Source organism: Cebus imitator, unplaced genomic scaffold (assembly GCF_001604975.1).
Source record: "Cebus imitator isolate Cc_AM_T3 unplaced genomic scaffold, Cebus_imitator-1.0 Scaffold397, whole genome shotgun sequence".
Lineage (NCBI taxonomy): Eukaryota > Metazoa > Chordata > Mammalia > Primates > Cebidae > Cebus > Cebus imitator.
Window position 1 is genome coordinate 1,398,443 of NW_016107712.1, and position 14,197 is coordinate 1,412,639.

The 14,197-nt window shown below is 36.4% G+C and overlaps 1 protein-coding gene across 4 annotated transcripts in view; it reads right to left on the reverse strand.

Annotated features, from left to right (window-relative positions):
• BANK1 (B cell scaffold protein with ankyrin repeats 1) overlaps window positions 1-5,403 on the reverse strand; it is a 311,677-nt gene extending 306,274 nt beyond the window's left edge. For all 4 annotated transcript variants that reach the window (XR_005196871.1, XR_005196870.1, XM_017508664.2 and 1 more), the window contains exon 1: window positions 5,101-5,403. Coding sequence is in view for 2 of the 4 variants with exons in the window: in XM_017508664.2 (XP_017364153.1) it covers window positions 5,101-5,170 (70 nt within the window). In the remaining 2 variants the exon portion in view is untranslated. The remainder of the gene's footprint in view (window positions 1-5,100) is intronic.
• Window positions 5,404-14,197: the final 8,794 nt, after the last annotated feature.

Consider the following 14,197-nt stretch of genomic DNA (forward strand, 5'->3'; position numbering starts at 1 on the left):
ATTAAAAACTCTTCAAGAGCTCCTCATTATACTTGGGGAATTTTTGCACAAATTTATGCAATTAGGTTTGGGTTTACTTTTCAGATTCTTCTCCTCACTCATTGTAATAACATTGTGAGTGTAACCTTGTCACATCTTGAAGACTTTTTGTCATTCTGTGCTCATTCCTTCACTGACATCATTGGACTTAACTGATCAAAGTTGAACATTAATTTGTTCCTGTCTCTGAAGTTTAGCAAAAGCACACTGAATTCTTGTTTTCTAAGGTGAACGTTAATAACATACCATGTGTAACTTAATGGAGATACTATACTTTCTACTCCATTGCTCCATTGCAGAAAAATATGTTGATAAAAGACTAATCTCTAATATACAGTGCTTGTATTGCTTCATACTAATATTAATCCACTGAGATTGTATATAAAGTTTTCATAATGACCTGTTCATGGTGCCATTATTTCTTCATATGCCAGGGGGGCTGAAGATGATCCCTAGTTTTATATCTCAGCTTCCTCTTTTATTAAGTAAATATGTTTTGTGACATTTACTAAGATAAATGCCTCAGCCATTATTTCACTAATATATGCCTCAATTTAAATATATTTTTTTAAATTTGCCAGAAATAGTATCCTATAAAATATTCAGGTGAGTAAAAATATCCTGTTAACAAAACATGGGAAAATATTGTTGTTATAAATTTATGGCTACAAAATTTGAAGCTCTAAACCTTTTAATAGTGTGTAATTCTTGTAATACAAACCTTTGAGTGAATTATTTTCTCTCCAGCTCTAGGGATTTAAGTTTGAAAACCTAAAAATAAATGCATGGACGTTGTTCAAATTTCACTAATAAAGCCAGGACACTCTAGATGTACTCATCTGCAGGACCACCTGACTTACTCATACTCTATTCCTAGCACATGAAAGGAATAGACTTAAGTCTCAGATTGTTTAATTTTCAATGGAAGATATGTAGCAGACTCATTTTAACCATAACAACAACTTTCTAAAAGAGAAGGTGATAGGAACAGAAGTGGCAGTTTTTGAGAAATAAAGGCACACTAGCCCAAACATTTTTTTCCTCCCAAAAAGAGAAATTCACTCAAAGTAGCTCATGTAAGGAGAAGATAATTATAAGGACACTATAAACAATTTCATGGACAGATAAGACCAGAAAAACAAGTGCAGCTGCTCTGTAACTAGAAAGTCAGAAATTGGGACCACTCCCTTTGTCTTTCAGTCTCTTCAGTTCTCTCATCACAGCTTCTTTCTGTTTATCCATCTTAAACACGAGGCAACTAACTGTCATCTTATACTGTTTATTGGATCTTCCATTGAAAATAATCTCATCTTTTGTCTATCTTCTACTGACAAGAATCTTTTATTCTTTTGTTTAGTAAGACAAAAGGACTTTGTGGCTTATACAGATAAGATATGTGGCTTGTTCTTATACAGATTTAACAAATCTGTATAAGCCTGACAACGCCTGGCACTGGCCATTAAGCAATCAGTTGGCTGGCTTGCATCATGTGCCTACTCTTGGCACAGCTGACTGTTTCTGGGAATCTGAATGATTATCATTATTCTACTTGATTTACATGGCTGTGGGTCTATAGGACATGATAAAGGAAAGGTCTCTGACCTACAAATAAGTACTTAAAGTGGTGAAAGTTCTAAGCTTTTATTGAGAAATTACGAGAGGATTAAGGAATTCTCGAATTAATTGAAACCAGAGTAGATTTTGCCTCAATTTTATCTCACTCACTTTTTACAATAGTGACCTAATATTTACTAACTGTACTAAAAAGACATTCATCTCCCAATATTTTAAACTGTATCAATATATTAACTGTAAATAAATGTGATCAATAGAAAATGTGTAATCTTAGAGATTCTTCAGACAGTAACAGGAAATATTCTACAACTGCCATTTCAAAGATCTTATAGAATCATGCCCTTTTGTGTTTCTCCCTTAAGTAAATATTTTGGTAACGTAGATTCTTCATCTTCTTCTAAGTTGACGTATTCTGTAATTTTTCTGTTTGCTGCTTATTTTTTCAAATATATCTGTATATTATGTAAACTGAGTCATAACTGGTATTCTGAGATACGAAAAAACACAGCCTGCTCTCATTTTGTCCTATTAAATTCATTCTTTATTCTTTCCTGCAGCTTCTCTAGTTTAATGCACTTTTAAATCAACCTATCCTTAATTCTTCTCATTACAAATTTCTTTTTTTCTCCTCTCAGAACTACTCACCACATTATATCCCCAGGATATGGCAGTATCTTAAGAGAAGACGCCATACCTCCTAATTTTTTTTTATACGAGAGCTTGATTGCTTCATCCATTAAGTTGTCCCCAAGTCAGTATGAGACAATCAGTATAAGGCAGTTTTTCAATAAGAACTCTCACCCTTGTATAAGCAAATATGGCACTATTGATCAATGACCTAAGAATTAATATAACAACTAGCATGTATAAGGCAATTACTATTTGTTATGAGATCTGAAAAGGACTTCACCTGCATTTTCTCATTTAATCCCCAAAACAACTCTCAAATAAAGGCTATTTCCTTAGTGGAACAAATGTAGGACATTGGCTATGTTGGAAGATTGCAGTCAAAGCAAAAAGCTTCAAATCTTTAAGAACTTCAAGCTAGAGGGGAGAGATCTAGACAAATCATGTTCCTCACAAACTATGTATAAGCATCCAGCATAAGGTGAGACAGTCTAAATGCTAGTTCCACCCTTTCATGCTTTCTGTTCTTAGCAAATTAGTTATTGAACTTTCATCAGATGCATCAAATTATATAAATAAAAATTTAAAAAATATATATATATGAGGTGGAGAAAAATCTGTGCTTTAATAAATAATCACTCCCTAATGAAAACAGCAGTTAAAATTAAATTTTAAAAATCATTAGTTTTAGAATAAAACAGGAATAATCTCTCTTTTGGACATTGGTAAGCAATATCTAGTTAAATACAAACCAGAAAATACATGCTAAGTGGAATTTTCACCCATTGTGCATCATTTTTACCATGTTTTAGAACTGGGTATTATATTTTTCTTGCTTCCATTAAAAAACATGTTGGATACTCAACAGTTAATAAATCTCTGATGGCAATATACACTAATGCTGTCCAGCAGTACATTTTATCTACTTCTAGAAATTTATCTTCCTAGGCAGGAAACAGCATTTACCATTTTACACTCTTATTATTATACATGACTTTTGGGGGGGAATAAAAATTTTTAAGTTAATGAATGAGTGATCTTCATGTAATTACTAGTTAAGAAATCATGAGCAACTCACACTCTGGATCTCAGTGGTCTTTTCTCTAAATGAGGCAGTTGGACCAATTGACCCCCAATGTACCATATTAAGATACTCTTTTCTGTTGTGGAGAAGCATGCCCAAAGCAGACAGACAGACAGAGGGAGAGACCAGAGAGAGAGAGGTGGGGGGGACAGAGACAGAAAGAGAGAGCTGTCCATAAAAAAAAAAATACTGGATTAATAAAAGCTAGAAGATTACTCATAACAAGAATATGGGCATGGGATAATGTCAAAAGACAACTCGTTGTTAGAAAAGTTTCATCATTTTGACCAAAAAGGAAGTAACTGAAGCAAGTGATAAATACTGTATGGAGAAGGACCCAAGGAGATGGGGAGGGTGGGGCGGTGGGGGGGGTGGGAGAGGAGTGGAGGGGTGGGGGGGGGGGGGGAGTGGAGGGATGGAGGGTGGGGGGTGGGGGGGAGTGGAGGGATGGGGGATGGGGGGAAAATGCATGGGAGGAAAAAGAATAATTGAAATGCTACAAATATTGATTCACATGGCTCTTGCATTATTTACAATAGCAAGTGCCTCAAAATATTACTTGATATCAAGTGAAATAAAAGCCATTTTCTGCCTAAACTGCTCAGTCTAGAAGTTTGAAACAAACTATACCCCATTCTCTAACAAAATTGTTAAACTGAAATTACAAAAGAGTTGTAATCTGCTCAAAGTTTGAAAGACATGGTTGGTCTATTTACAGCAGACCAGCTGAACCACAGTTTTCAAGAATGTCAATGTGCAATAGTTAAAATATTAATATATTAACATATCATGGGCTCTAAACCTTTCTTGTCATTTTTCATTGACACAAATATACTTCTTATTTAACTTATTCAATAAAGCAATCCCTAAAGTTTATTTAGGTAAAAATGCACTTGCCAACAGAAATAGCTAAAACCAAAATTACATTACCTAAAAAATTCTGGAAAACTATGAGAAATTTATTTCTATTCAGCAAATTAAGAGAATTTCACTCAGAATATATTTTCTTGTTGCATATCTCACCACGAAACTCCGGTAATATTAATACCTAAGAGAAGCTTTTTAAATTTTAAAAACAACATTGTTGTATCACTATGTAATTTGCAAATACTTTTGAAACACTTCAGAAAGAACTAAAGAAAACTGCTTTCACATCCATTTGAAAATGTAAATCCATTTCTGCAACCAAGTTGACTGTTTTCCTTTGACCAAGTTAGTAAAGCGAGTGGAGTAGGGAGGTGGTGTTGGGAGAGCTTCTCTGCAAAGCCACCTGCCCGAGAAGCCGGGCAGTTACAGTCCACGCTACAACTTCACCAGGCTGGGTTTTGTCAGACCCGGCAGCTAAATGGGTGACGCTACAGATGAGCCGTTTTGTTGTGTTTATATAATGTTGAAAATGATTATGTATAATTTTAAAACACACACATTGCTTTTAAACAGGTTGCAAAGTGATTTTAGAAACGACAGGACCCTGTCCTTGGTGCTCGATAAAGTTCCAGCTCCTCAGAAGTTGCTGACACCGGTGGCCCGCTGGCCAGAACTCAAAACGCGCTCCCTCTTGGTGGCATCCAGATGCCCTTCAGAGAAGTCAGGGACAGAAGAACCCTCCAGGCTGCCCCGCGGCAGGCTGAAAAGGGGAAGCCCTGTCTCAGGGAGGCCCTGGCCTCGGCGGTGCCCGAGTGTAGTAGTCTAGTGATGGCCCGTGGTCTCCGCAGAGCCCCGTAGCCATTCGGGCGGTCTCCGCGTCAAGCCCCTCCAAACGCGCGACTACCCACCTGGGGGCGCTGGGCCGCAGGGGGCCTGGTCCGGGCTCTCAAGCCGCTTGCCTGGTGCGGCAGGCAGCATTGTGGCGGCTGAAGCCGAGGACTCTCCCGGTCAGAGGCTCCCCGCGATTCTCTCTTCCTCTGGCGATCGGCTGTCCCCAGCCTGCTTGCCACCCGGGGTGGCTGCGGCCAGGTCTCAGGAAACGCAGCCCCAGGGCTCATGCCCGCAAGGCCGGGACTCCGCTCCGCTGGGCGCCCAGAGGAAGTGAAACTGATCAGGGGCCTGCTTTTGCATCCCTTTTCAAAAGGCTGCTTGGTTTCTTATAATACTTCTCCTCCTGTTTCCTTCCTCACCTTTTCACCTAGGACATATTTAGGCCCCTCTTACTGTAGCTCTTCTTGTCCCTTTCTAGGTGTTCCATACTGCCATACTGCCCCCACTTCCAGGCAGACGTAGGGATACCAGAAGTGAACATTTGGTGGAAAGAGAGAATAATTAGATAGATGGATGGGTAGATACACAGATGATAGATACATGGATATAGAAATGAAGATAAAGATAATATTGTAATTTAAAAAATATTTTATTTTACTTTCTAGGCTAGGTTCATAAATTGAAAAGTGATTTAAAATCCCATATAAAATGTATTTCTTACTCTTGCTCCAATTCAGAAATAGACTCAGTAAAAAATTATTTCTGGCTCTACATAGCCTCTCCAAACAAGTTTGTTTGCTTGTTTTAAAGATGGAGATATATCATAATGTCCCAGAACCTTAAAACGAATGTCACTTCTCTCAAGCACGTCTAAGCTAGTCATTTGCCCTTTGAAGCTGAAGGTATTTTTTGAAGATCAATTTGGTAGTAATACATAGTTTAAATGTTCCTCTCCTCTTCTTATAATGGGAAGGCTTGCTTTTGAAACTTTCTCTCAGATGAAGTCTTTTTTAGGAATACTATAAATATCAGGTACTAAAGAAAATGTTATTTTTTTCACATAAATCAACTTATTAGAACTTTATAACATAATGTAGAAAACTTGGAGAAGTATGTGAAATGTCCAAAAAACTTGAAAACAATTATAGGTTAAATTGTATTTATCTGATTTCCAGTAGTTCCTTTACATCATTATTAATTTTATGCTGATTTTCTGAACTTTATATAATGGAACAAAAGATTTCATCTAATTTATGAAATAATATTATATTGAGAAAAAATGTTGTCTTCTATATATGCCTGTTAACTGAGAGACTTCAGCATAATAGGCAAAACAGACATTTGGATTGCAGGGTTTGTATATTCTTCAGTGTTTCAGAAACTCAATTCTTAGGAAAGTATGTCTTAAACAAACCCATTGGAGAAAAGAATGTCTCCATGGATGTATTTGCTGATATATGTATTCCTGATAAGAGCTACTTTAATCAACATGAACACTCCAGCTGATGCTCTTCAGATTAGTGTCCAGAACTTGAAAGGCATCTATTTATGCACACAAAAACTTGTTAATAAAGACCCTGTTCAGACAGGAACTTATATCTGTCACATGAACAGGACAGCCTTCTTGTATGAAGAGCACTGGATTGGAAATCAGAAGGCTGCGGCTGCCATCCTGACTCGGCTCCTCAATATCTGGGTGTTTGGAGCAATTCTTAATATTTTTGAGCCTTGCATTTCTCATCTAATTTATTCATTATTAATGAATAAATTAAAATTATTGTATTCAAGTTTCTGCTAGATATAAAATGTTATGACACAGTCTCTAATAAAACTATAGAAAATAAGATTTATATATGAAAATTAAGTATATTTTCAGATGCTCATTTCCACTATTTATGTCAAATGAAGCTAGTAAATAAAAAAAGTAAAAACTCTGCTGAAAATTATGGACTGTTTTTTTTTTTAAAAAGATTATGTGTTAGAAGATCTTTAAAATCTTCCATTTAAAAATTATTCTAGCTTCATTTTAGTTTTGTTTTGAATAAGGAAATAGACATTGACTACCCCAATGGCTGACTTATTCTTTTGTTTTACTGTTAACAACTACTCTTTTTTTTTTTTTTTTTTTTGAAGCGGAGTCTTACTCTATTGTCCAGGCTGGAGTGCAGTGTCATGATTTTGGCTCATTGCAACCTCCACCTCCTGGGTTCAAGTGACTCTCCTGCCTCAGACTCCAGAGTAGCTGGCATTACAGGTGTGCACCACCATGCCCAGCTAATTTTTGTATTTTTAGTAGAAATGGGGTTTCACCATGTTGGTCAGGCTCGTCTCAAACTCCTGACCTCATGATCTGCCCGCCTCGGCCTCCTAAAGTGCTGGGATTACAGGCATGAGCCACCGCACCCGGCCATCAACTACTCTTTTTATTTTAAATATTCTATATGCTATGTTTTATGCACGAGTTTCACAATATTCATGTCATTTGGTTCTCAAAACAAGGAAGCTTTAACAATATTTTACAAATGAGAAATCTGGTCATTGGAAACTGTAAGTGGTAGAGCTGGAATTCAATTATAGATCTGACTTCATAGCCTGCCCTCTTAATTAAAACTGGACCTCCTGCCCCACTTCCTTTTAAGATCACATAAGGCCCTTGCTAAAGATTACATAAACATCATAGGATAGATTATTCATACATACCCATTGGAAAAATTTTTTTATTTCCCTATCCACTTTTTCACAGAGCTGTAAGCTCATACAATTAAACACAAATATCCTTAAAAATAGGTATGAACTGTACTTATAATTTATTACAATTGTGCTATTTGGTTGAGGATATATAGATGTTCACACACACACACACACACACACAGACACACGATAACCTAAGTCTACATGTTTTCTAACTTTGCGGGTACATTTATAAAAATATATTTCAGAAGACTTTTTTACTCATTTTGGTCTTGTTTCTGTGCCAAGCACATCTTTAATCACAGTTGACTTTATTTTTCCCCTGCTTTCTCCCTTCAGGAGAGGATACCATCCGGAATGTTGGGTTATCTGTTGGTTCGTATTTGTTCTCAGGGAAGAGGCACTTAGTAATTCTCACACCGAGAGGCTTTTTCAGGCAGAATGCTACCAGTAGTGTGTAATCGCAGGTTTCTGATTTTACCTCTGATACAGAATGACAAAAAATGCTAGCCACAGTAGGTTTCTTGTTTCTCAATATATCAAACTCCTGGATCCATTGACTTCTTCCCTTGCATTATTTTTCCTAGCAGCATATTGGCAGCCTCAATATTATTACCCCATTCTGTGAAGATTATAAGAGCCTCATGCTGGCCCTGGGTTCCAATAAATGGACAGCTAAAGCTGTTTGGTGTTGCCCTGCACTTGCCATGGCTGATCTGTTGTGTCCTTTGCACACTAGATGCTGTTGTGCATGCTATTGGCTTTATTTCTGCCTTTAGATTCTGGATATGTTTAAAGAACCGAACTAGTTCTTTTCTAAAGCAATAATCTATTGTAAAAGTGCAATAGTTGCTTCTTCATGGCTCTTTGTTAATTCGGGAGTTTTCCTCTTGACAGTCATGTCTGGACTTTTAGACACTGAATCATATTATTCCCCCAGGGTATTACTACACTTCTTATTTACTTCCTCAAAACTAAAACAAATACCAGGAATGTCTGAAGGAATTTTTAGCAATAGTTTTTTTTGTGTGATTACTGGCAGACTTCATTTTCTTTTGCTTCTTCACATTTAATTGAATTAATACTAATCTGTATAGCAACTCCCCCAAAGAGGTCCACATTCTAATCTGCAGAAACTGTGTATATATTTCTTTACATGGAAGGTGGAATTAAATTAAGGATCATGAGATGTGAAGATTATCGTGGATTAACCAGGTAGGCCCAGTGTAATCATAAGAGTCCTTATAAGATGGGGACAGAAAAGTGAAAGTTGGAAAGGAGATGTGACGAGAAAGCAGAGATTGGAGTAATATGCTTGGAATATGGAGGAAGGGGCCACAAGCCAAGGAATATAGGTAAACTCTAGACTGAGAAAGGTGAAGAAATGAATTCTCCTGCAGAGCCTATGAAAGGAACCAGCCCTGTTGACATCTTGGCCTTTAGCCCATTGAGACTGATTTTGGACTTATTACCTCCACAATTCTAGGATAATAAATTTAGGTTGTTTTAAGCCACTAAATTGTGGTAATGTGTTTCAGCAGCAGCTAACTAACACACCACTTTACGGTGATAGGAAGCTAACACAAAATTCAGTGATAAGTTGTTTGCAGGATGATTCATTAATAGGGTAAATCTTTCTGCATTATTCTAACTAAACATACATTAATGAATATTTAATTCCCTTCATCATTAATGTGCTAAGTCCCCATAGAGCAATATTTCATTGATAATTGGTGATTGTGGTAGTTCTTTGATATTCCTTCCTGCATGGCTGTTTGCATTATGTACTCGCTTTTGTTCTCTAGTGACTGCATAAATCTGCTGATTCTTCTTTTTTCAATTATATTGAGTCTGCCTAGTAGAAGTAAGCAGGTTTTCTGCTTATTCCATAGCACACACCCCCACCACTACCCCTCCAGTCAGAATCCTGCCTGTGCTAACAAGCAAATGTGAGTCTGCTGGAAGGAAGCTTGCTCAGTAGATCTGACTTTTAACAGCCAATACTATAAAACACTTGAATGTCAAGAAAGCTGAAATTCTCCATTTCTTTTTTGTTTTTTGTAAAATATGGTAAACTGCTTCCATTTTTACCCCATAATTATTGATTTCATTGGAGTTTCAGCCCCACTCCTTACCTAACACAATAACACAGATCTCTCCATATCCAAACGTATTAGCTTCATTCATCAACAGGATAAATAAAATAGCATTGCTATTCATATTTTTATTATTAATTCAAAAAGTTTAGTAAATATTTACTATATGCTGTGCACTGAGCATACAGTGATAATAAGATATACCCCTTGCTTCCAAAAATATCTTCCTTCTAGAAATTCTGCTTTAGTTTTTGTGGAAAATTGTGTAGGGTAAAGTAACACTAAATAGCTCTATGATAATTGAAAAATACTTTTAGACTATTAGAAGAAACAAAAATATTCTTGTAACTATTGTGATTGTTAGAGCAGGTTCCATTATAAATAATTCATACTAAAGAAACATTGAAATTGGAAGTGTTTGGAACCAGAAGATAGCAACAGGAAGTGGTTGGAGAAAAATTTCAACAGGAAGAGAAACAAAGATAATGTGTTTCAGTCAGTGATGTAACTATAGCTACGACTGCGCTTAGGACAGGTTCCCAAAACTGTACGCCTTGACATGATCTAAGAATTGGAATAGAATATAGAATATCTACCTCATAATTTCATATGGTAGTGAGTCACCTGTTAATATTTTAGAAAACAAAAATGCAAACATTTATTTGAGGCAAGTGAAGTTAGTTTCCTTTCAAGTCATCATGAACTATGACCCGAAAAACAAAAGCTATTGTAGGCAATATCTGAAACACCCATTCAGAGAAAAAAACACAGCATAATAAACACTTTTCCAAAGCACTAAGAAAAGAAATACAAGCAGAAAGTGACATTTTTATGGTGAAAATTCTCACTGAAAACAAATTACAGAAATGTTTGAAACACAAAGCCAATGCCAAGGAAATAGCATCTCCTGCAGATCTTCTGAATGCTTCTCTTGCTCCTTTCCTGTGGCTAGTTTAGAGTTCATTCCCCACCCTCTGAGGGACCAGCTGTGTGGTAGCAATTAGTCTTTTGAAGAGGGCACCTATGGAAAACTCCTGCTGCCCTAGTAAGCCATCATAAGACATCAGGAGAGAGGGCTCTCAGTGGCTCAGGCTCTATATCCTGTTGCAAGACATTATGTAGAGTTCAGGGATGCTAAGCCATTGAGGAATGCTGAAGAAAATCTCAGGCCATCTCTATTGGGACCAATGAAAAGTACTTCTTCATAAAGACCTTGGTACCAGAAGCATGTATATATGTGAAGGAAAGAGAATACATTATTTAGGAGAGCTGTCTTTCTGAGTCTAGGTCAAATGAACACAGGAGAAGGATGTTTAAAATTATATTAAAGGATAAATAATGGCTTAACTTAGAAGTCTAGCTACCTCTAAGGTAGCTTGAATAGGTAAAAATACAGAGAAATGGAAGGGTATAGTGAATTTGTTTAGTGGCTAGAAATGTGAGTGGGAGAGCACTTTGAAAAATCCTCCTGAGGGATCTAAAAATCATATTTAATTTTATGAATGCCATTGAAAATATTTTGTATACACCATGTTACATTTCTTTCCTGTTGAAAAAATGTTGGAATAGACTAAAAATAATCCTTAAAAGTAATAGAAAAACATCTAGAAACTTAAGATTAAAAATGAAATTTTTTACTCTGTATTTACTGAGCATCTTCTATGTGTATAATATTCCAAAAATGGCATATAAAAGATGGACATTTTATGCACTAAAAAACGTAATTTATAATGAAACCTTAACAGTATAATCATTAGTAGACGTAATTAATAAAAATTTCACTTAAAAATAAATGAATCTCGATTTGTAGATCCAATGAATACTTGCCATGAAATTACACTACAATATTCAGAAAAAAAGTAAATATTTAAAAGAATTATGAGAAATTATTATGTAACCATTCTGGAATTAAATATTATTTACTATGTGCCATAGTTTTTAGAGTTTTTAAAATAAGACAAAAAACAGCAATTGTAATAAGGTAATTATAATAGAGTATTCCAATATTATAATAGAGAAAGGATTATATAATAGAGAAGGCACTGGATTAGAGTATTTTGCAGGTTAGGGCAGGACAAATGGCAGCTAGCCTGGCCTTAGAATAATAGAAATGCTCCCTGTTCCTTACTGGGGAACAATTTAAACTAATTAAAATATAGTCACTTCAAATAGTCTCAATTCAGGAAAAGACAAGTACCACTTCATACATCAAAACTCTTTTTACATTGAATTTTAACCTACGCTAGTGTGTATTTGTGCTTGTGTGTGTGTGTAATAAATTGTTAAAGGTATTATGTAGAACACTTTCATGCATGTTATTTTTAAAATATTTTTTACATTTTGTCATTATTGTAGCACAATAGCAAGGGGTAATTATTTCTTCAGCCTTCTTCAAATTCTGAAGCAGAATGGACAAATACCAACTATATTGGGAGTTCTCTCCTTTTATGCTTTTTATCCTTTGTAAAAATGCCTGTTTTCAGTTACTAACTTATAGACTGCAATTTCTATGTTGTCTGTCACTTTTTTAAAAAATCAGAAAAAGTACCTTAAGGGAGATAGGAAGAACCAACATGTGAGATAAGTTTGTCATTTTTTTTTAACCTTTCGCATAAGTACCTATTACTCAAGGATCAGGGTAATTCCTCCCACACAAATATAACCAGTGAGCCTCCTCTTCTCAGGAGGAGGCCTAGCTACCTAATTCTCATACAGACCCAAAAGAGATCTCACTCTCTGATAGGTATCCAAATTAACTAAAATCATAGTAGAGATAAGTTTGAGACTTGTGGACACTTTTTGAATCTGAAATGAACTAGTCAGATTAACCCTGATTTAAGCATTATATTTTTAGTACATTATATTTATCAGAAACTTAAAGGATTACCTCCATGGGCTTAAGAGTGAATTTGCCTTTAAATCCAAGATTCTATGATCTGAGTTGAACTGACCTCCATTCTGGTGACTTTCCTGTCCCCTGTAATTAATGATGCTTTTATGTAGCTTATTTTTACTTGTTTAATATACTCTTCTTGTAATAAAGTATAAGCCAAGCCCCTTGTGATACTTAATTTTAGAATTCAACTTGACTGGATTAGGGAGTACCTACATAACTTGTAAAGCATGACTTTTAGGTATGTATGTGAGCATGTTTCCAGAGGAGATTGGCATGTGAGTCTGTGGACTGAGTGGGGAAGATCTACTTTCAATGTGGGCAGGCACCATTCATTCAGCTGGGTACCCAGATAGAACAAAAAGAAAAAAAAGAAGAAGGGTTTTCTCTTTCCCCCTCCTGGGCCTAGGTCACTCTCTTCCTCCTGCCCTTGGACATCAGAACCCCAGGCTCTCTGGCCTTAAGACTCCAGGACTTACACCAGCAGCCCCTTCCCCCACCAGGTTCTCAGGGCCTTGGTCTCAAACTGCGAATTACACCATCAACTTCATCAGCTTCTCTGATTCTGAGACTTTCAGACTTCTGCTGAGTCATGCTACTAAAATTCCTGATTCTGCAGCTTACAGATAGCCTGTTGTGAGACATCTCAGCTTTTATGATGACATGAACCTATTCCCCTAATTAATCTCCTCTCATCTATCTATCAACTATCTATCTATCTATCTATCTATGTATCTATCCATCTATCTATCTTATTTTATTGGTTCTGTCTCTCTGAGGAACCCTGGCTAATACAGATTTTGGTACCAAAACTGATCTAAAGGAACAGAATTTAAGAATGAGTTTCCTTTATTGGTTTCAGGGTTTCTGGAGTTGGCGCTCTAGTCTGATTAGACCTAAAAATGCTAAGGACTCTACTGTTAACAGTACAGGGAGCACTCATAGTCCATAGAATGAACTGTTTATGGAAATATAAAATATCTGGATTTGATACTCCTAATCAGCCACTTACAAGAGGCAAGGACTTGGTAACTATATATGGCACTTTTGAATATTTGTGGAAAATCGAGGAATACAATTATTTTGGTTGATTGCTTCTAATGTTACTGGAAAAAAATGATGGGAAAAAAAAGATGAATTCACGTACTCAAGTTTCTGGCTCTAGTCCCATGTAAATAGTCTAAGAGTTTATTAAGTGTGCCCTGATCCAGAATCTTCTCTCCTATGGTCATAGGTCTGAAATTGCTGAAAATCAGATCCAAGCCCCTGTCATTTGACTGACTGAATTAAAATGAAAGATGGGCTCTCAGCTTTACAGGATGTCTACTGTTAACATGTTGGGGAAGAATGGGATCCTGTATGTTGGGGTGAGGATGTGTGGGAAGACCCTCATCATGCTGAGGGCAATGAGATCCTATATTCTAATAAGTCTATTTTGCCAGCAGAAGTGGCCTCCCTAACCCATGGGCCAGCAGCATCTCCACCCACAGTGGT